This window comes from Epinephelus moara, chromosome 10, assembly GCF_006386435.1.
Source record: "Epinephelus moara isolate mb chromosome 10, YSFRI_EMoa_1.0, whole genome shotgun sequence".
Lineage (NCBI taxonomy): Eukaryota > Metazoa > Chordata > Actinopteri > Perciformes > Serranidae > Epinephelus > Epinephelus moara.
The window spans coordinates 25,099,008-25,122,974 of NC_065515.1; the positions used below are offsets into that span (position 1 = coordinate 25,099,008).

At 41.0% G+C, this 23,967-nt stretch overlaps 1 protein-coding gene across 2 annotated transcripts in view; it reads right to left on the reverse strand.

Annotated features, from left to right (window-relative positions):
• Nucleotides 1-23,967, reverse strand: part of lepr (leptin receptor) — a 53,855-nt gene that overhangs the window by 28,178 nt on the left and 1,710 nt on the right. For both annotated transcript variants that reach the window (XM_050055355.1, XM_050055354.1), the window contains exons 2-3: nucleotides 4,876-5,266; nucleotides 453-510 (exon numbers count right to left, since the gene is read on the reverse strand). In XM_050055355.1, the coding sequence (XP_049911312.1) occupies nucleotides 453-510; nucleotides 4,876-4,939 (122 nt within the window). In that variant the 5' untranslated portion in view covers nucleotides 4,940-5,266. The remainder of the gene's footprint in view (nucleotides 1-452; nucleotides 511-4,875; nucleotides 5,267-23,967) is intronic.

The window sequence follows — 23,967 nt, forward strand, 5'->3', positions numbered from 1 at the left end:
TGTTTCCTGGCTGCAAGGAAAATAATTCCACTTTCACAATTTCATGACTGTCAGATTGTTATTTAATTATGTATTTCACCTAATTACAGGGTGAGATATCATTGCAACGTTCCCTTCATTATACATTCATCATCCGTGACTGCTTATCGTGATCACGGTCCAGGGGAGCAGGAGACTATCCACGTTGGCATTGGGTGCCAGGTGGGGTACACCCTGTACAGGTTGCCAGACTATCACAGGGCTGACACATAGTGACAAACAACTATTCAACCTAACCTGCATGTCTTTGGACTGTGGGAGGAAGCCAGATTACCTGGAGAAAACCTTGTCACTTGTTGATTTATAATCAAAAGCTTGCAAATTCAATTTTAAATCCATCTTTTGTGTCAAGTGAGACAGAATAACATCCACATTCACATACACCACCTTCATCTATATACTGCAGAACTTACATTGTAGTAGTCATAGCGTGAGCATGGCCTGGCTGAGCTTTTTCTGGGGTGAATCTCACTGAGGAAAGAGAAGAGAGAGAAGAAGTTATAAAGGATTTGAAGCAGCGCTGCAAGCAAGTCAATTGTGACCCAAGCAGGACTGAAGACCTGTGTCGTGACTGGAATAAATAAGGGTAACAGAATAGGGAACAAGTTAATGAAGAAAATACTTGAAATTCTTGACAAGGGTAGAACCACATGAACGGCAAAGGTAATTTTACTGGTGGTGGGATTAAAAGACTTTCTCAGACGCGTCCTATTTCAGAGGCAGATCTATCCTTGATAGGAGCGCCTCCCACTCTCCTTCTCTAACCTTCTGTAATGCAAAAAAATGGACCCGAAAAGCAGGCTAAAAACAATCAATATTGTACTTGGTAAGAAGTTCTAAGTTTGGCAACAGGTAATCAGTCAGTGAAAGAAAGCAGGTGAGCAGAACCAGGAACAGGCAATTACGACTGAGTAATGCATTAGATGATCTGCTTAAAGAGGGCTGGTAAATATGCAGACAAGAATGAAGGAATGGGGATCAAGTGACTGTGCATGGTGGGAGCAGACTAAGGGGAACTAAAGGGCAGGTGGGGAATGGCAGGAGAGATTAGTGTCTGAAAAATAGGAAAATTAGCAAAAATGTCAGAAACAGAGGCAGGCATTGAGGCATCTTCACTGATAAAATACTCAGAGCTGCTGTTCATTCATGATAAAAGCTACCACAGACCACAAGGTGGGACTTTATTTTCTCTAGAAGTCATCATCATATGACAGTACCATTTCCTAGAAAGACAGCCGCACAGTTAGATAACAAGATGTTAGTTATTTTTTTCCACTTTTAATTCTCTCTAGACCTTTTTTGCCCATAACAGTGTGATCATTACTTTTCAAATATTTGTTTTCTTCTCTGTAATTCATACTGTGTTTTTTATTTTGATCGACACTGCCTTTGATTATAAAGCTCTCCGCCGCTTGTTGTGTTGCCAATTGTGAGCAGCAAGGCAATAAATTAACACGGGGTAACTTCACACAAGCCAATGAGCACATCTATTAACCCACTGATATGCTAGAACAACACAAGCACAGCATGCAGTTACAACCGTGGACAAGTTGAAGTGTGTGTGTGTGAGTGTGTGTGTGTGTTCCTGCAGGGAACTTTGAGCTCAGTGTGCCTGTCATAAGGTGATCACTTGCCAGTCGAGCTGTAAATATGTACTCAATTTTGTCAATGTTTAGAAGGATTTGTCGAACTGAATGTTCTGTTTGTGTGTCTGTCTTCAGTGCAAACAATAACAGACAGGAAGAGAGGTTGTATGACCAAAAAAAGAAGAAGAAAAGTAATCAATTAACTGTGGGATGCAAAGGTGTGTCATCAGCATAAAGAGAGACTGCAGGACAAAATAAGATCTCATGTATGTAAACACACCTATTCCCTATTCTCATCTTCAGGTGTTCAAAGCAAATACTTCTCTAGAACTTGTGATAGCATCAGCAGCTCATGAAATGAATAATAACCAGTTATGTAGCACTCAGTGTTATCACTTATCTATCAATGCTTGAATGTAGAAATGTGTCCGTGCTTGCTAGATCAAAAACCTTACAGTAGCCTCCATACTGTGACTGATTAACTGAAAACTTAAACCTGCCAGGTTCAATATGGCATTAATGTTTGATTGTGTTGGAAGTTTATTATTTTCAACATAGAACATGTTTTGGTGGACTTTTTTTCTACTTCTGAGAAACACACTGAGACAAGCACCTCAGCTGCCAGTTGCTCGCTTCTTCAAACTGTGGAATTAAATAGCATATTTTTGTGTCACTATATTCTACCTAAAACACGAGTTTCGCTTTTTTCTGTTAAAAAAATGATAGAAAAACAGACAGAAATATCAATATTAGCTTCAGGTTGTAGTGAACTGTTGCACATCACTTTTCATTTGCATGCTAGATGGACAGAAGCAGCATCCCGGTCCCTTATTGTCACAAAAACTTGCAGCCTCTGCTCTATCCATGATATCAGCACACAGTGTATTATGATGAGAGAATTCTATTCAGAAACTGTTCATGGATAAAATAAACAGATAAGTCTATTTTCCATTAATGCTATACCTGTCAACATCATCTGCAGCACCACACAGCAATCCTGCTCACTGATTTGCACCACCGCCTACACAGGTTTAATCTGGGAATATTAATAGGATGGCTGTCACAGTATAAACAGCATCATAATCATATCATGTTATATTGTTCATCATCATATCGCCCAAGCCTTGTGAGGACCAATCAGTCTCAGAGCCAATAAGACTCAAAAGACACAGACGATGTTACTAACACTTTGACACTCATGTCTGTCATTATGAGTCAGGATTTAGAGCTCCAAAGACCCAACTGTTGGATTACTGGATGCTCTTTTTTCTCATTGCTGGTGCATAATAACCACAGAGCCAATAATAATCATTACTCAATAGGCTTTTTATATTTGTCCATTAAGACTGATGTGGTTCTAGTCTTCCTGTAATTAAAGTTCCAGTCTGTAGGATTTAGGGGAATATATTGCCGGAAATAGAATAGAATAGAATATAATAAGTAAGTTTTCTTCAGTATATAATCACCTAAAAATAAGAATCAGTGTGTTTTTCTTACCTTAGAATGAGCCATGTATATCTACATAGGGGGGCAGGTCCACGAAGATCGCCATGTTGCACTGCCATGTTTCTACAGTAGCCCAGAACGGACAAACCAAACACTGGCTCTAGAAAGGGGCCATTCGCATTTTCACATTTTCACAAGCAGCCCCCTTGTGGCGAGAGCGTTGGAAAGCGTTTTTTCTTTTTTTTCTTTTCTTTTCTTTTTTTTTTTTTTTTTACATAAAACTGCTTTATTTAGAGTTTCTACCGCTTTAAATCACTGGGTCAGTTTGCTCTGGAGAGGAAGAGACCTCTGCGAATAATTCGGCTCCCAGTAAATCCCTGAACATCCGGATCTTAAGTTATCAGGGAAAAAAGGTGAGAACAGATTAGCAGGTGCTAGGCTGACACTGATTTGTAATGTGAAACTGCTTTATTTAGTGTTTAAATCACCGGGTATTTTCATTTTGGAGAGATGGAGACCTTTGCAGCTCGCGGTCAAAAGCTCCTAAATGTCTGGAGCAGAAATAAAGTGAGAACACATTAGCAGGTGCTGGGCCAGTGGGCCATCTGCAACATGCAGCATAGAGTAGGAGAAATACTTATTTGTAATGTCAGACTGCTTTATTCAGTGTTTTATCGGTTTAAGCCACCTGGTCCATTTGTTTTGAAGAGGAGACCTCTGCAGGTAATTCAGCTCTCGGTACAAACCTCCTGAATGGGCTACCCACTTGCTCAGTAGGTGGAGCAGGTGCCCCATGTACAGAGGCACTGTCCTTGCCACACTGCCCTCTGCTGCATGACATCTCCTCCTAAACAATGAACACTGCAGAAATTCTAACCAGAAGTTTCAGCTGCTTGCAATCTGCAATCCTCACCACTAGATGCCACTAAATCCCCCTAAATCTTACACACTGTTGCTTTAAGTATCTTGCAGCCTTTGTTGTGGTATAAAAACAGATGAGATGCTCAGATAGAGCTACACCTCACTACAGAACCAACAATATTGATATTATCTTCTTAATAAAAGAGTTGGCTGCCTTCTTTTCTCCTGCTTCCTCACCTTCTTTGGAAACAATGAGGCTCGCTCAGATCAAGACAACCGTCTGAAACTATTTTCCACATGCAGAGAGGAAGCTCTGCCCCTCTGCTCCGTGTCCTCCAAGGGCTCCACCTCGCCAACTATTCATCCTGCTCTGACTCACTCCCTGCCAGGTTCAAGCTGCTCTGCAGAGGAGGCGCGCTGGGGTTTGTACCCCCCCCCCCCCCCCCCCATCACGGGCATATTTCTTATTCTCTAAAGTTTTTTTCCCCAGTGTTTCCAAACAGCATGTGTGATAAATAGACATTTTCAGTGGCTATTATGTTGCCGACAAGTTTGCCATGATGAAAAGTGCATCATGAACATGACAAAAAAACAGTTTCATGAAAAGAGGGGTTAATGTAAACCCACAGACAATGCGCTGCACGTTCCCACTGGCATTATGAAAGTATGTATCTATCTGGAAGAAGCGATAGACATAGCCTAGGTAAATGCCAGGAAAAACAACACAATACATCAGAAGTCAGAACAGAAGTCAGAACAGAAGTCACAAACCGAGATGTCAGTTTGACAGAAGTGGGTGAGTAATTCGCCACCTCAGTGTGAAAGACAGACAGAAAGCGCAAAAGGTCATGAGGACTGTTGGCAGCCCGACAGTAAACACATCACATGCGGGTATTAGGAGCGTTAAAAGTGAGAATTAGTAATTATGAAACAGAGTCCTTACAACGCTCCTGGAAGTTTCCCCTGGCTTTGTGTCCAGCTCTTCTTTTGTCCGAGTCAGAGTCCATCCAGGTGAGTTTAAATCCTCTGTGAGGCAGATTCAGTGCGCCTCTGTCAGAGTCCGCTGTCCATGTTTGGGTCCGAGACCAACAACGATGATGAGGATTTCCCCCCCAGACAATATCGTTTTCTCTCTGTCACGCTTTTTCTTTGACGTAGAGACCAGCTGAGCCTCCCGGCGTAAAGAAATGAGACTGAGCAGCAGAGCAGAGAGAGGAGGGAGAGGAGACAGAGGAGAGAGAGGCTCCGATAGACACAGCAGCGTCCAGCCCACTGCGGTGCGTTCAGGAACACTCCCGGAAATCCTACCGCTCAGGATGCTTCCTTGGAACAACCTATGGTTAAAAACAAACAAAACACCCAAGGGTGTAACTTACAGTAAACTACATCTAATCAAGCACAATATTTGAATACAACATTGAAGTGCTCTACGTCTGCTCCACACGGCCCACATGTCAATGGGAAATATGATTAGGCTACATTTAGGCCTATCTGACATCCACATTGTGATATTACACTTAAATTATATAATTATAGAAAAGCATGGTTACAGATTAAATTCCTAACAATACAGACCCAGATGGCATGTTGTCCACTGTCCTCTGAATTATGTTTTAATTTTGAAAGATACATCAACGTCGATTTTGCCGTGTTTTTTTCAAAATTGCTTCAGCACTGAAGCAGATCTTTCTGAAATTTATGATTTATGAGAATTTCTTAAGCTCTTTACAGCCATCATAATCTGTTGAATCGAACCAAGAACTGACATAATTTCAACCACATTTCAACACTGAAAGCTGGTCATGTGCCAGTTGGGGAGTGGCGCAGGAATGAGTCCTAAAACACGGGAATGAGTTAGCATTTTAGCATACTCGTCTTGAAATCAATGTTGTTGTTTTTTCATGTGTTTTTGGTTAGATGTCTAAAATTAAGGTCTGGTTTTAGATGTCTTTAAAAGCACCCCAGACATCCCTCTCCCCATCAACGCCTTCCAGCTCCTCCTGGTGGACCCCAAGGCGTTCCCAGGCCAGATGAGATATGTAATCCCTCCAGCGTGTTCTGGGTCTGCCCTGGGGCCTCCTACCAGTGGGACGTGCCCAGGAGGCACCCTGATCAAATGCCGGAACCACCTCAACTGACCCCTTTCAATGCAAAGGAGCAGCGGCTCTACTCCGAGCTCCTTACCCTATCTCTAAGGCTGAGCCCAGCCACCCCACAGCGGAAACTAATTTCGGCTGCTTGTATCAGCAATCTCATTTGTTCGGCCACTACCCAAAGCCCATGAGCATATGTGAGGGTTGGGACATAGATGGACCGGTAAATCGAAAGCTTCGCCCTCCAGCTCAGCTCCCTCTTCACCACAACGGTCCAGCACAGCGTCCATATCACTGCAGAAGCCGCACCAAACTGCCGATCCATTTCATGCTCCATTCTACCCTCACTCGTGAACAAGACCCCGAGATACTTGAACTCCCCGCTTGAGGCAGGAATTCTCTCCCAACCCAAGCAGTTTTGACCAACTGATCAAAAAATGATCCAGTCTTACGTTCTTAAGCTTTTCTATTATTTGGAGGTTTCATTTACTACTTATTTATTTTATGACTTATTTTATTGCTATTGTTTTGTTTATGTACTATGTATTCATCACATTATGGATGGGTTACCGAACCAGCCAATAGGCCACTGGCCCAGGGGCCCAAAGTGTCAGGGCCCCCCTAGCCTTCACTTGCAATATGTTGTATGAACCAAAAAGAGACACAAAATTATCTCAAAGAGATCAAGTTTTGGTTATATCTCCAGAACATCCCACTTTTGGCTGGTTTTGTTTTGTCCTGCTGCCAAGGGAGTAGCCAAACATGTTGCTCCCTACAAATGCTAAATATCTCTGTGGACCAGCAACTTCAAGAAGCATTTTTCTTTTTTACAAATAATTGAGTTTGCAGCTCTGCACATAAATCTGTAGTGATCATTCTGCTGCTAATAAGTGAAGACATTCTTAAAACAATCTGTGAGGTGTGAGACACTATTTTCTTCATTATAACTTTGGTGTTCATTCCCATTGCTTAAGACAAAGCTGTAAAGACCTTCTTACACACAGGCACTACTTTCCATCAGTACTTTGACAGTGTAATGTTAAATAATACATAATTTTAAAGGGCAAATCACGTTTTGAAAAATGAAAATGTGCTGTTTACTTATCTGTCATTTTACATTAGAGCTGGAGATTGCCATTCACACTTATTATCAGTAAGTAGTCTTCTGGCAACATGAAGAACAATATATTGCAAAATGCTGTTAGCTTTCCAATGTCTCTGTCTTCCTCTGAACACTACTCTCCTCTGCTTTCTGTATTTCCTTTTCTGAAAAGAAGACTTCCAGGGAACTACAGAGCTGCATCTGTCAGTTAAAACACCACCCTATAGTCGCACAGATGCTCAGTTATACAAACATGTCTTATATTCCAATGAAAAAGGAGTCGACCGATTTCAGTAAAATGGGGACAAACACAGGTGCAAACAGTCTAGTGGTGTATAATGATCTCATGCAGGCTTCGGCTGACACTCAGCTATTTAAAAGTATCCCAAATAGCCCACTGTTTTAGTCCTGGAAAAAAGTCTTCATCCAGATCAGGATCCTTGGCCACACCGCTAAGTCAACCAACTTTTCCAAACGCAAACAGACAGTACAGTCAGTAATCTGTTGTTTGAATGGAAAGTATGGCTGTGTCAATGTTAACTATACGCATAGAAGACTGAATAGTGAATGATTCTGTTGTCCTGGTGATGTGGCCTGAAATCTGTGTGTTGTATTTATACTTTCCCAAAACGTTTAACTTCCATGGCACACCATCTGAATACAGGTCATTACTGTAATGCTGCCTGGTGTCTATAATTTGCAGACGATGAGCATAAAGCCAAATAGGAACAGAGGTGATAGAGCATTGCATTTTAGATGGTTCATGTCACTGGAAACATGGGTATTGTCAGTATGATATTAGTTAAGGTGGACATTTATACAAACAAGTCCATGCACAGGGCTTTGCTCATTTGTGCTTATCAGTGTTTCCCATGGGCCTTGTATTTGTTTGTGATGTTGGCTCTGCAAACACTGGATTCATTAAGTAGATTGCACAGCTTTGCATAATGTTTGTAAGAGTAAAAAATAACAAACATTTTACAAAATCAATGAATGTGATGTCAAAATATGGAATATTTACAGTTGTAACTAATGATTGCATCACTGCAGATTCACCACAGCACATTTATTTAATGAGGAAGAATACTTAGATTTATAAAAGCTTGTTTACTTATCTTCCAGTGTTTCTAGTCTGGTCTGCTAGGTCTCTTTCTTCTCTCACAGATCAATACAAAAAGGTTCAATGTAATGTTCCCAACACGTCTGACTGCTTGTTTTCGTCAGTAGCTGTCTGCATGGGCGTACCCGCAACTAGGGTCTGTGTGCAAATTCTAACTGTACGATAACAGTTGTGATAAATAACAGGATTAAACACAATATAATCACAACAGTAAATCACTGGCTGTGGGACATTCGATTCATAAGATTACAGACATAAGTTTCGAGGCATTAACGGAGGTGTCACATGCAGGTATTAGTAACATTGATAGTTAGGATATATGAATACCATGATGGCAGGCTAATTGCTGATCTGTCTGTAGGTGTGAAACCTAATTAAACTCATGTGTTCATTTATAATCCCACAGCTTTGATTAGACCTTCTGCTTTATTAGTATGCTGTTATTAGATACTTTATACTGGAGGAGCTTTGCCTGATGGTTTTCAAAGCACGTAGTGTGTGTATGTGTTTACACATGAGGACTAACCACTGGGACACACCATTCAGAGTTTTTTTTGTGGATTATGACAGGGCTAAGGTACACTTTCAGGGTATTAATCTACTTTTTTTCTCACTGTAGTACTCAAAAGGTTTACTGAGTATATAATTACTACACTGTGGAGACAAAAGGCTTTTTTTGGGCATGCATCACTACCTCAGCTTTGCAAACTACTGGTGAGTGGTTTTGTGTACTTTGTCTCCATGACAACGCACAGAGCCGACCATAAACAGGCAAGAGGCCACGTGCTGCAAACATGTCCAAAGAATGCTATTAATAATTAATGCTATTAAGAATGCTTTCAAAACCTGAATAATACCGGCATACCCCACATCTTAATCTGCCAGAAACAGGAACTGCTAAATTCGGGAAAAGGCCAAATTCAGAATATCTAATCAGAATATGCTGTTGACATGACCCGTATCAAATTCAGAATATTGTCATATTTGATATAATAGTGGAATGTAAACACATGTAAACATAGCCACTATGGAAGGGTTGCCATCCTATAACAGGCCTAACATATTTAAACATTCACACTCTCAGTCACATGTGTAAGGCCAGTTTAGAGTTTCCAGTTCATCTTACCTGCATACCTTTGGACTGTGAGAGGAAACTGGAGCATCTGCAGAATGGGGAAAACATGCAGTCTGAAAAGGACACAGCTGGTTGGCAGATTTGGCTCAGGACCTTCTTGTAGGTCTGCAACTGTGCTAACCACAAAGCCATTATGCAGCCCAGGTTAGAATTATGACTGACTGAGGATACGTTTAGATCAGGCATGGAGCAGTTAGGGTTAAGGTTAGGGTAAGCTTCCAGGTGAATTCATGCAAAACAACGCCCTCATAAGCATAGTAATACAGGTTTGTGTGTGTGTGTGTGTGTGTGTGTGTGTGTGTGTGTGGGACAGAGTGAGATACTGCCTGCAGTCACTATCAAACTTTATGACGTAGAAAGGATGCGTCACTGTGTTTGCAGAAATTTGCATATGTAAGGGAGAGGAGGTTAATTTGCAGATGGATTTCCCTGATCTGCGTCACCATGGGAGATTATCACTTCACTTTTACAGCCCACTGAACTTTATGGTGATGGATTTTGCTCATTATTGTAGGCAGTTTAGTTTAGCTGTGTCACTGAATGCTGCAGTGAGTGTTGGGGATTAGCATCATCTGGTTTCACACATTCAAAATACCTTCAGAGCTGGCAGAGAGCATGAGTAAAGACGTCAGCAGACGAAAATTAGGAGGTTTTCTTCCTGCTTTCGTTTCTCTTTTGTTTGTTTTGCCAATTACAGTCATGTTTTTGTCAGATGACTTTTGATCAGTGTGGGCTGCTTTATGTCATACCAGCAAATGGGATGAATAAGTACAAAACTGACAGTTGATGACAGTTTGGCCCCAGATTTATGATTTCAAAATTCAGCTATTCAAAAAAGAAAGAAAAAAAGAAAGACCCACAACCTGGACTTATTTGGACCTTGATAAAAATAGAAAATACTTTTCGATGGTAGCCATGTTTTAATAGTGGAAAAACACGCTGACAGACAATCTTATTCACACCTACTGCCGACATTACTCATAAAGTCAACATACCTCAAATTCTAGAAAAAGAAAAAAACAAATGTGCTGCCAAAGCTAATCATTATGAGGTTTCTCCTGCAAACCAAGATCTCTGAAGTGCTTTCATCTGCCCTTAATCCATGCTTCTGGGAATATTCTCCATTCCTTCGCAGCACAGCATTAAAGTCATCAAATTTGAGATTTACAGCCCGCTCATGAACATATAAAAGTAGGTAAAAATGTTTGGTTCACTGATCAGACAGGGCTGTGAAGGAGTGCGTGAGCAGGGGAAGCACACTGCAGCAGCATGCATTCAAAATGAAGAGGTGACATCACTCCCTCAGATGACATCATCCCAACCTGTGTGCAGAATGACATCATCCTCTTGGTGTGTAATCCTCGTGTGAAGATGTGTTTGTGGTGCAAAGGTAAATGAACAAGTTAGTAAATATATAAAATTGGACGATTGATTGTTTGATCAATAGGCAACAGCTACTACCACTACATGTATCTGATTATCATATCATGATTTTGGTAGGTTTCAGCAACATGTCTGGTTATTTTTTGTACTTGTCTCATTCTAGTATATTACAATCATTATTATTCTAAGCCATTAGAGTTCTTACAACATCTAGAACATTTAAGACATAATGAATTAGGGGTCACAGACTCAGTATGGTCATAATTAATGAATACAGTAAATGACAATTAAGTATCTTAATTTATTTACTTTTAGCAGATTGTGAGGTACCAGGGTCAAAGTCCTTCTATGTATGAGCATACTTGGCCAATGAGCATGATTCTCATTTTCATTACATTTGACAGATATCATCTATTTGGCCCTTTAAATGCTGTCCACCAAAAAATCTAACAATATGACATCAGTTCTTTATTATTTCACCCATGACATCATTGCTCAGGAGGATAATTTGACTGCAGAGCTACAGTATCATCACTATAGTAGATGAGTCAAGGATATTACACTGTACCAACATTATCAGTTGACTCCTTCTAACAAACAGCCTACAGGGCCCTGCAGTGTGTCTGCGCCTCAGAAAGGGAAGCCACTCATGAATAATTAATCAGATTCTGCACACGAGGAGAAAAAAAAAAATCCTCACGTCCTGACATCATCCTCTTACATACCAAGAGGATGATGTCATGCTTGAAGACTGGTTGGGATGATGTCACTGTAGGAGATGATGTAATCTCTTTGTATTTAAATGCATATGTGATTTTGCTGCAAAGGTGATTCCCCTGCTAGCGCCCCATTTCACATGCAGATTCAATCTATTTGATCACTGAAGGATGCACTCCAAATTGATTTCACATAATAAGCTGTGAATGTCACATCTTTCTTATCTCTGAAGTGCTCTTTTGTGAAAGGGAGGAAATAAGACAGGAAATAAGGTCAGATAAAGGACCATTGTTGGAGAACATGCTATGAGGTAGTAACCGAGGAAGCCTCAAGCACTGTTTTTATGGGTATGGGTGGATTTTTTTTAACTTTGGTTAGAGCCAGCTTAGCTGTTACGCCATCTTAAATCCAAGCTCAGCTAACAGTCTCCTGGCTGTAGCCTCATGTTTAGTGCACAAATATGAGAGTGGTATCTGTCTTTTCATCCATCTCTCTGCAGGAAAGCCATCCATCCATCCATTTATTTTTATCCACTTATCTGGGGCCGGGTCATGGGGGCAACAGGCCAAGAAAAGCACCCCAGACGTCCCTCTTCCCAGCAATGCTTTCCAGCTCCTCCTGGGGGACCCCGAGGCGTTCCCAGGCCAAATGACATATGTCTCTCCAGTGTGTTCTGGGTCTGCCCTAGGGCCTACTACCAGTGGGACGTGCCCAAAACACCTCTAACAGGAGGCATCCTGATCAAATGCCCAAACCACCTAAACTGACCCCTTTTGACGCGAAGAAGCAGCCGCTCTACTCCGAGCTCCCTCTGGATGTCTGAGCTTCTTACCATGTCTCTAAGGCTGAGCCCAGCCACCCCAGGGGAGGAAGGCAGGAAAGCATATTTCCCAAATGTTGAGCGATTCTTCAGGGTCAGACACACCAAACCAACATCAGAGAACTTGTGGCGACAAAGGACGACTGTTGCATTGCCTGATGTTGCCCATGTCTTGGCCAAAAAGTTGCACTTGAACACAACGCAAAGACTACAGCCATCAGTCAACTAGCACATATGCTCCACTTCAAAGGAGTGTCAAAAGAGCTATAAATCTCCGTCGCAGCAAGCAGCGGTGGTCTGTTTTTGTCATTCAAAAAGGGAAAGCAGAAGACCGTCACGACGGATTCAAGATGCTAGTTAGCCCATTAGCACATTAACAACACAACCCCAAATGTTGAAAGTATGAAGACATTTACCATGCACTAGCAAACAATAACACTAACAATAACAAACTGTTCCTGCTACAGAGCTAATTGGCTAAGGAAAATACTCTTACCAAATATAACATGTTGGTTTCAGTCTCACGCCCTCTTGACCTTAGCTATCTGTTGAACTGCCAGTCACCTTGATTTAATTCACTGACAAAGCTCTGCCATCTCTGACGCCGATTCAACATGCTGCATCAGCCAACAAGGACCAACAAGGGCCAACAAGGGCCAACAAGGACTAACAAGGGCCGAATAGGGCCACGGTGTGGGACACTCTGCAAAAACTAGGCAGACTCTCACCAACAAACCAACACTGTCCAACAGTCAACTGTCGGCTTTGTGTTTCAGGGCCTTTAACATACACAGACAAGACTGATATATGTTATCATTTGAGCATCCCAAGGAATGCATAATATTGATCTTTTCCTAATAAATCATATCCAAATGAAATGTAGTCCAAATTTAGCTTTCTATCCAAAAGCTTTACTACCTTGACATCCAAAATATTGGGTCTCTTCTTTTCCTCGCCACTTACAGATACTATAACATGTGCAGTGGAGTAAACATTACAGTTCAAATGAATAAAGTTATCTCATTCATTGGGATCAGGGAGATGTCCACACCCACCGCTGGGGTATTCACTGGTCTGCTGATTTCTGGAAACTCAAAGTAGGTCATCCTCCTGGTGCTTATTTTCCTCTGGGAAGTCTGCATGGAAGAGACCAGTGAGAGGAAAAGGCCAGAGTACGCAGAGCAAAGCAGAGCAAGAGGGGCAGTGTTGCATATTTTCTCATACATCATGGAGCAGTAGCACAGTGGCTAGTTTGACCCTCTACAGGGCATATACGTAAATGCAAATGTTGTGTTTTTAGAGGGCTGTCAGACTTTTGGTAGATTCATTCCACTCTTTTCTCATAGATAAAGTGGAACGAGCATGTACAGTACATGAATCAAACATGCACAACCGAACCCTAGGATTGACTCCACCCTCCTGTACTTATCATTTAGTGATCTCAACATCTTTTTCTTCTTAATTTAAGTTACACAATTCTTTACTGTAGGTCGGCTTGATGTGTTGTGGCAGGTGAGACACTGACTCATAATAAGCTCTGTTATTTTTCCACTGTCGAGATTTTTAGTCTTACTGGAATATCTTTCCCTATCTGGCCTTCCCTTGAATTTTTTTATCATTCTCATGTCTTGTGGTTTCTGTTTTTTATTTGAAACATCTGTATTTTCTAATTGTATTTCCCGTTCATAGCTAAAATATTTGTATCTGTGTCTTTATATTCACAGAAAGTTCTGGAACTGGACATCCTTTTTCCCACTGGCATCATGCCCAGGGTCACACTATGAATGTCCCTGTTAAGAGGAAAACATGAAATTGGACCGAACAAACAGCACTGCCTGTTCTCACCTCGCCCTTCTCTTTTTATTATTTGGAAGACATAATCGCTGAGTATGAACTTCAGTTCCTGTTTATGTCATGCATGATCATAGTAGTAGATGTATATGCTGACAAAGTTGGAGTGTGATGTCTTTTCCAGAGCACAGCTGTATCACATGTCGCCTTAAAAGCTACACCTGCTGAAATACAAGCTGATCCTGCATTTCTGATTAATGCAGTCGGTTACTATAAAATGAGACTGGCCAAAAAGTTTGGACACATCCACCGGAGAACAGGAAAACCTGCTGACGTCTGCTGCTCTGTGACACAAGGCAACAGGATCCAGAAACTAAATGGTCTTATAACAAAGGAGTTACGTGATGAAAGTGCAAACTGTTACACCTGCTGGTCATGAGACCACATTAGCCAACCGGTTCCATTCAGGGAATCGGCTGTAGGCAGTTGACAGGTTTCTGAAGAGATGTTTTAGAGCACTATTGCTGCTTGCAGCTTTCTTGAGAACCGCTCATTTAAACAACTTCACACTTGGCATTTCAATTCCTTGGGTCCTAAGCAGTGCACTTGCCATTAGCAAAGATAATGTATATGTGCCATTTGCTAACAGCTAGCTACATGGGACCAGGCTATTTCCAACAACAAAAAACGTCAATTCCAAAAGTTACATCACTGCTGCTTAAAATGGTTGAGTTTGTCGCAGTGTAATATGTCAGGCGTCACCTCTGTCTTCCTTCATCTGTTCTTGAATATACTCTAGCGAGGGATGTAGAGTGAACTGTAGGCGACCCAGTATGCAGTTTGGTAGTGTAACATTTAATAGGGTTCCCTTTTTAATACACTGCAGTGTGTACCTTTGGCAGGAGTAATGCACTACTGATAAATATCTCCTGTAGAAAGCTCACACTCAACACTGCACTTTCTTGGGTCGCCAAGAAAATCAAATGACAGACGAGCCCGGTCCGACTCTAAAGTCGTCAAAATCCGATGCTTGGGCAGTGACTTGCAGCATCAGAAACCAACAAAAAATAAACCGTCCTTTAACGTCTGCATGATATGCGGCAAGTTGCCATTATAGTTTAACGGCGCCCAGCCGCATCAGGGGGAAACGTGGCGGGAAAGTCCAACTGGGGCAGGCATCAGGGGTGGTGGATGGGTCCAACAAACACTGACTTTCATCTGAGTGAGCGGTGTTTGGGTCCCGTAAGAAGCCAAACCCTGTTCTCTTTTCCTGAACCTAACCATGTTTGTTTGTTGTTGATAAAAAAATTAAAAAACCCAAACGTCTATTTGTGGTGTTGTACCGACGTAGTGCGTTCATTTTGAAAGCGACTGTATGTAAATGTTAAATTTCCCGTGAAATTTAACATGAATTTTTTTTAAAAGAAGACATTGCATGTAACAGGCAGAACTTGACACGGTGTCCTAGAATGTCAACAACCAACACACCCAGGGAACCTTGCACGTTGTATGTAGATGTGGATAGTCCATGACCAAATGTCAATATGTCATGTGTCATGTGTCATGTGTCGGAGTGAGAATGTGTTGGACGGACATGTCTACATATAGACATATAAGTTTTTTCCCACAGTATTATATATTTAAACCTGCAATAACTTTTTTGGCCACTTGGTGAAAGCAGAAACAAGCTGTAAACACAGCACTCACATACTATCTCCTTTTAAGTTGATAGGGCTAACTTGTTAGCAAACAGTTGCGTATTTACACATCCAGCAGTTTCAGAGCGACATAATCAGTCATTTGGAGCATGACAAATTTAAGTTCAGTATTTACCCACCTCTAGCTCTGTTTTTGGTCTATAACTCCTGGTGGAAATTCCTGGCTCTTTAGTAGATATTTCACTAAGTTCACCAGCTAATCACTAACTGTGTCTGTCGGCTGTTTAGCGCTGCGCAGGTAGTGTACAGTGAGACGCTATGAAGCAGCAAGAGTGAAACAAAACAATAAAGTTGCAGGCTGATCAGCTAAACAATGACCTGGAACTTGCTATGAAGCTCCAGTGGGCCAAAGGGAGCTGCAGATTCAGTTGCTAAATCTCAGTAACCACTTTCACGTTGTTCTCATATTGTCATTACAAAAATATCAGTTACATTTATTTTACACTGTTTAATTCAACTCATCTTTCACTGTGAGGACAATCATTTTATTTCAAGAAAGGAAAAGTGGTATAGATGGTACTTTTCCAGTGGTCAGTGGCTGTTTATTGAATTAAGAAGAGAAAAAGATTTCCAACTGCAGAGCTGAACATGAGACTCAGCACCTGCCAAACATCAAGTACCGTGAGAGAAGAGACAGACGGAGAAAGTGTCAGAGAAGCAAAGAGGAAAAAAGTGAGTCAAGTTAGTGTCCAATAAACCATATGGGAAAAAAATTAGAAAAACATTCTGACCGTTTCTAAATTAACTGACATTTAGAGATGTATGAAACCCTTTCATACATTTTGCCTCCTCTTTCAGTTTTCCTATTATCTTTACATCAAGACTGCTCTTAACAATAACAAAATTATCAAACAACAATTGTGATAATCGATTGATGTTCAAGTCATTTATCAAGCAAAAATGGCAAACATTCAGTGATTTTCTGTTTTATTTTACTGTAAAATATCTTTGAATGGACAAAACAAGCAATTTGAAGATGCCAAGTGTTTTTAACTAATTTCTGACATTTTATAGACTAAGTCACTGCGTTATTCATTGAAAATACAATCAAGAATTGATATTGAAAACTATAATTAGTTGCAGCCCTACAGTACTTACTTTTCTTTCACTTGTCCTTCCCTTCAACAGTCCGCCTTCTCTGATTCTCTTATGGATGTTTGCCCATCTGTTGCAAAACCACTGGAGTTGAACTGAGATCATGTGCGCACTTATTACACCATAAGCCTTCTGAACCCAAACACTGTGTTTGTGTGTGCAAAAACAACCTGAGTGTCCAACCCTTAGGTCTCGCTGAAGTTACAGCCGCGGCTAATAGATTTAATAGGTCCTATTTATGCCAATACTTATCCACTGCCTCAAAAACTGGACTGGAAAACACAAGGAGTTCTTGTTTTTGGGCTTTGTGGATGCACAACATGTGAGCAACACACATCAGTGCCAGATGTGAGTGGATAACATCTGGTAGTGACACCAGTGAGGCTTAAAGATAAAGGTTTGTGGGGGTAACTCTTGGCATCAGAGAACAAAGCAAAGAGCCTGAGGGGTGAGCTGAGCATTTCTTATTCATCTTGTGGTTCTGTCTTTCTGTCTTTGTTTCTTTCTTTCTACCTCTGTCTCTCTTTATCTCTCTGTCTTGCACATACTCTGACATAAACACACATCACCACACAGTCTGCAGCAGTGTGTGCGCGATGACGTCATCAAGTGACAGCACAGTATTGACTCTCGGCTTATTCTCTGCATCAACCACATCACCAGAGCGTGATGGAGTCACTCATAAAACCACATGTCTCTCCTTGGGTTACAATCTAAACCTTGTTTCTGTGCACGCGCACACACACACACACACACACACACAAACATTCAACTGTTCAGTCACTTATTCCACACAAAGTAGGTTAAGTGTTCGTAGTGTTCGTGTTTCTCCCTTGGGAGACGAGTTAAATTATAAGGGAGTGTGTCTCTCCTTTCCATCTTCCCAGGGAAAAAAAAACAAATATGGAAAGAGTTAGAGAAAAAACGGTTGAAAGAAAAGAGAGAGAAAGTGCTGAGGTGTCCCAATGCCGAGCATGTGCGTCATCAGATTTTATTATCTAAAACCTAGTGAGCCGTACCTTCCCACCCCGCACAATAAAGAGATAGCTGGGGCTTCAAGTCGGGGACTGTCATCTGGTGGCAGATTGAGGCTGTGTTAATACTGTTATAATCTCTGTCATTATACATCTGCATATATATGCAGAATCAGTTGGCAATGGGTCAAGATTTTGGCATCAGAGGTGTTCTGGTTTCCATTTGTAGTCTGAGTAGTATTGACCAATCACATTTGTGTGTCAGGAAAACAGTCCGCATGGAGAGATGGAGCACATTGGCTAATATGCAATCTCAGAACCCACTGGTTAGCTCTTTTCTAAGTATATCTGCATTCATATACAGATATCTAGAGATCAGCTGGAATGACTGACACAGAATATAAAACAGCAGCTTTAAATGGGATACATAGTTGCATGCAAAGGTTTGGGCACCCCTGGTCAAACTTTTGTTTACTGTGAATAGCTAAGCAAGTAAAAGATGATCTGATTTCTAAAAGGCAGGAAGTTAAAAATGACACATTTCTTCAATATTTTACGCAAGGTTACAGGTTACTTTCTTTTATTTCAATCTTTTACGGTTTCAAAATATCAAAAAAGGAAAAGGGCCTGGAGCAAAAGTTTTGGCACCCTGCATAGTCAGTGCTTATTAGCGTCCCCTCTGGCAAGTATCACAGCTTCTAAACGCTTTTTGTAACCAGCTAAGAGTCTTTCAATTCTTTTGCATTCGTCACAGCAAAAGGCTTCCAGTTCAGTGAGATTCTTGGGCCGTCTTGCATGCACTGCTCTTTTGAGGTCTATCCACAGGTTTTTAATGATGTTTAGGTCGGGGGACTGTGAGGGCCATGGCAAAACCTTCAGCTTGTGCCTCCTGAGGTAGAACATTGTGGATTTCTAGATGTGTTTAGGATCATTGTCCTGTTGTTCATCTCTTGTTCTTCAGCTTTTTTACAGATGATGTGATGTTTGCGTCCAAAATTTGCTGGAATATAACTGAATCCATTCTTCCCTCTACCTGTGAAATGTTCCCTGTGCCAATGACCACAACAAGCCCAAAGCATGATCGATCCACCCCTGTGTTTAACAGTTGGACAGGTGTCCTTTTCATGAAATTCTGCATCCTTTTTTCTCCAAACATCCCTTTGCTCATTGTGTCCAAAAAGTTCTTCATTAACGTCATCAGTCCACAGGACTTGTTTCCAGAACGCATCAGGCTTGTTTAGATGTTCCTTTGCAAACTTCTGACAGCTACATTTTATGGTGAGGACACAGGAAAGGTTTTCTTCTGATGACTCTTCCATAAAGGTCATATTTGTACAGGTGTCACTGCACAGTAGAACAGTGCACCACCACTGCAGAGTCTGCTGAACCTTCCTGCAGGTCTTTTGCAGTCAAATGGGGGTTTTGATCTGCCTTTTAAGCAATCCTGTGAGCTGCTCTCTCAGAAAGTTTTCTTGGTCTTCCAAACCTCAACCTGACCTCTACAGTTCCTGTTAACTGCCATTTCTTAATTACATTACGCACTGAGGAAACAGCTACCTGAAAACACTTTGCTATTTTCTTTTAGCCTTCTCCTGCTTTCTTGGCATCATGTTTTTAGTTTTCAGAGTGCTATGCAGCTGTTTAGAGGAGCCCATGGCTGCTGAATGAAGGGGCAATGTTTCAGGAGTCAGGAAATGTATAAAGCTTTGCATCATCTGGCCTTTTCTAACAATGACTGTGAACAAGCCATAGCCCCAACAAGCTGGTAAAAGTTGCCTGAGAGCTCAAATGTCTTGGGGCGCCCAAACTTTTCCATGGTGCTTCTGTCCTTTTTTCACTCTGAAATTGTACTAAACAAAAATAATACACCACTATTGCTTAAAATGTTGAAAAGCATGTTCCATCTTTAACGTCATGCCTTTTGGAGATCTCTGACTAACTTAACTATTCACAGTAGAAGACAGTAACAAACATGTTTTATCATGTTTTCATATTTGAACAATAAATGCTTTTAAGATTGTGTAAATAGGTTGCTTTGCTTTTAAGATTGTTTACTGAAATGTCTTGGATGAATTATGATTGACAATGAAGAAAGCAGAGGGATGTGGATATGGTATCAAGCCACTAGGAGTCTCATGTTTCCGAACACAGTATACCACCTATCAGCCAAAAAGCCACTGGAATATACAGGAGAGCATACCCACTTCTTCCACATCAAGTTACTCATCCACGTAATAGTACACCCACCTCACCTCACCCACCTCACTAAACCACTGCCCACAACTCCCCATACGCCCACTTGTGTCTATGTATGAATCGATGTTTTCATTCAGCGCCCATTCACGCCAAAGCGTTCTGCATCAGTCAACAGAAGGCAATAACACGCAGGCAGTTCTCTGTCTCTGAGTCACACCTCTGATCTCTACCTTATTGTCTCACTGCATCCTCTCAGCAGTGGAGAGAACATCACTTTGGCATCTTAAGCCATTTAAATGCCTTTATTTTTCTGAATGAAAGCCCTGAGGTCATAAAACCTGGCGGGGGAAGTGTCATTTGAGTGTACTGAAGTTTCGTAGTGTTTTTTCTGAATGAAATCACTCCACCTGTTCCTACAGAATCATTTTTAAATGACTGTCCTGGTGGTCGCCATCAAATCACTTTCACAGTTTTGGTTATTTTTCTGATCCAGATAAAACCAGGTTTGTAATCATGGTTTGATTTGTTAATTTGCAGCCTGAAGACATTAATATTTGACTGCTATGTTCATTTTCTTTCTTATCAAGCTGCTTCTTCATTACAGCTTGCCATTGGGCATAGAGGAGACTTTTCAGCCTTATAAATGAAAACATTTGATAGTTAACAAAAGTAGGATTTAAAAAACAAGTCTGCAAAAGACAGTTGAACAGGTGTACTGTACAGCCATGCAGATGCCATTATATTAGCTCATCTTGTGTTTCTGGAACAGTGTTGTTTGTCCAGCCTTGTTTTTTCCATTCCTGCCACATAAATGCAGCTTGACCTTTTCAATGAGCACTAAATGATTGAGGAGCAATCTGTGTTTGTGTGCAAATGCGTGCATGCATTTCTGTCTCTTTCTTAATAAAACAATCTACCTAAAAAAACAAAATTCACTACAGAACAAAAATCAACCCTAAACAGGAAATGAGGGTGAATTAGTGCGAGACAAACAGGACTGGTTAGAGTGCTTGTCTATGGGGGATAAATACAGAGGTGAATAATGAAGTGGACAGCGATAATGACAGAATATGGGAAAAATGGAGAGGACGCAACACAACAAAACAACCAAAGTGGAGAATGTCATTCCACTAGGTATTTACCAATAAATGCACATCAGGCCAAGTCTTCTCAGAATGCTGCACCTCTAAAAGCATTATTACCATAAAGCACAAAACAGCAAGTGAAGCAAGGTAGTTTGTTGACAGACTTCAGCCATGACGGGCTAATTACAGTGTGTACAACATGTGTATGGGCAATAACAGGAGTCCAGAGAGACTGACAAACAAGGACGTCAGCATACTGCACTAAAAAACACTGTAAAAGTCTCTGTAATATGTAAAACGTCGAACCCAGGGCCACAGTGGCTATATTGCTCGGAGTAAGTGCAGTCAGGCCAAGGACATGAAGCCTAAAGTGGAAACTTTAAACGTTCGAAAGTGAATGTATGTGGTCATTGGTATGGTAGCCCTTCCTCCAGCTCCCTGTGACTTTGAATACTACTAAGCAGGCTAGAGAATGAGTGAATGGTAGTTATTAGTAAAAGCTTTTTTCCTCCATTTAGCAACAGATCTGTGTTCCTGAGCTGAGGTCTGCCTAACACCCCACACTCCCAGACACCAAGAAGAAAGTCTCCAGATATTTTCTATCACTTGGATTTTATTTATAAGTTAGCCTTTATATTATAATCCTGTAAGTTTTTGATTTATTATCTAAATAGCAACAGTTATTTCAAGGAAATTCAACACACTCCAACAACTTTTTCTCCGTCTTCCCCCTTGGTGCAGGAATGACTCCAAAAACCTGGAAATGAGTTAGCATTATAGTGCCCCTGGTAGCCTCGTATTGTAGTTAATGGGTTTTTTGTTTGATGCCTGAAATAAAGTCTGTGGTTATAACAAGCTTTCGAGTCTTTCGTGGTTTGTTATACAACATGAAATGCGTCAGCAAATATACCAGCTTCTTGCTAACAAGTGGCTCAGTGAGACTTCAGAACGTCACCACGGTGAACATGGCTTTACAGCCTTGCTGTGGTAGGCATGCTAAGTCATGCGACCGTGGTGCAGTTAGCCATTTACCTCTGCTGACTGCATTTATGCTTCAGAAATTATAAAAGTGGTGTTCATTTGAGAACACTATCTTGCTGAACAAAACCTGTAAGCATCATAAATCTTTGTTTGCCACAGAGCTTATTTTCAGCAATCATCCAAATTCAGTGGAAAAATCTAACTGGCTTTTTTGACGAGGGAGCCAGGGTGGTGCTAACTTCTGCATTAGTCTTCAAAACAATGTCATCCTTGCACCTCTCTATTGGGTTAAATAGTTATTTTCAGGAAATTATTCAGCAATGCAACCATGAAATAGAGCATTTCTGTAGTTTGCCCATATCCCCCTAAGGCCCATTTTGGGTTTGCTGCACTTTATACTTCATTCTGCTTAACTTAACTTAACCTATTGTCGTCATTCGTGGACACTTTTATGCTCAGTCTACAGCCGATCACGACACAAAAGTGGACAAGGTACAAAACCTGATCAAAATTTTATGGTTGAAACTTGTTTATTTGTGCTTAATAACATCTGTAGTTTAATATTGCATACAAATTTGAGCAATTGTAGCAACAGAAACAAGCTAAGATGCTATTGATTTAAAGGACTCATTTAAGGACATTGGGACTTAATTATTTTTTTATCATAGCATTTTATATTGGCTTGTAAGAATGTCACTACAGACAAAAGGGACATCCCTATCTTTGAGTCTGGAGCAAGGAAAATTCATTCAGAGCTACAAAATGAACAAATCACAAGACTTTTAGAAATTTTGTTTTTGCAGAGCCATGTTCAAGTATTGAAATGAACTGTTTTGAACAGTTTTAGAGTTAAACAGTGACCCCTAACCCATAGAGTTACAAAATGTTGCATTGTTTTCAGTTTTGTTTTTGCACAACAACATTCAGGCATTGAAATAAACTGCTTCATACTTCATTACACACTTGTGACGGCAGTAGCTCAGTCCATAGGGACTTGGGTTGGGAACTGGAGGGTCGCCTGTTCGAGTCCCTGTCCGGACCAAATATGGAGCGTGGACTGGTGGCTGGAGAGGTGCCAGTTCACCTCCTGGGCACTGCCAAGGTGCCCTTGAGCAGGGCACCGAACCCCCAACCGCTCGGGGCGCCTGACCAAGGCAGCCCCCTCACTCTGACATCTCTCCACTTTGTGCATGTATATATGTGTATAGGTCCTGTTTGTGCATGTGTGTGTCTTTCGGACCTGTGTGTTAATGACAAAAAGAGTGAAAAAATGTAATTTCCCCTCAGGGGGATTAATAAAGTATATAAAAATATAAATAAAAATAAAAATAAACCCATTGTCCACATATGAGGACACCGTTTCAAAACTACTTACTGTTCAAAGACAATGATTAGTTTTTTTATCCCAAATAGGTGAAATTGAAAGTGCATACCGAACAAAAGCTGGGGTCTCAGGTGGATATGAATAAAATTCAGATTTTGTTACCTTTGAGACAGAACCAGGCTGTTTCCCCTCACTTGCAGCCTTTGTGCTAAACTAAGTTAGCCAGCTGCTAGCAGTAGCTTCATATTTAGTACATAAGAGTGGTATCAATCTTTACCTTTACCTTACTCTCAGCAAGAACACAAATAAGTCTTTTTCCAAAAAATGCCAAACCTTTCCTATTAATATGCATGTTCTGGATTCTGCCTAAAAAGATACATGCCGTGTCTACGTTTTTAACAGCATATTGCAAACTGCCCCTCAGGTTACTAAACACCACAGATTCCCAGAAGCAAATACTGAGGACAGGACCTGAGTGTCCCTAATGGAAGCCACAGCCTC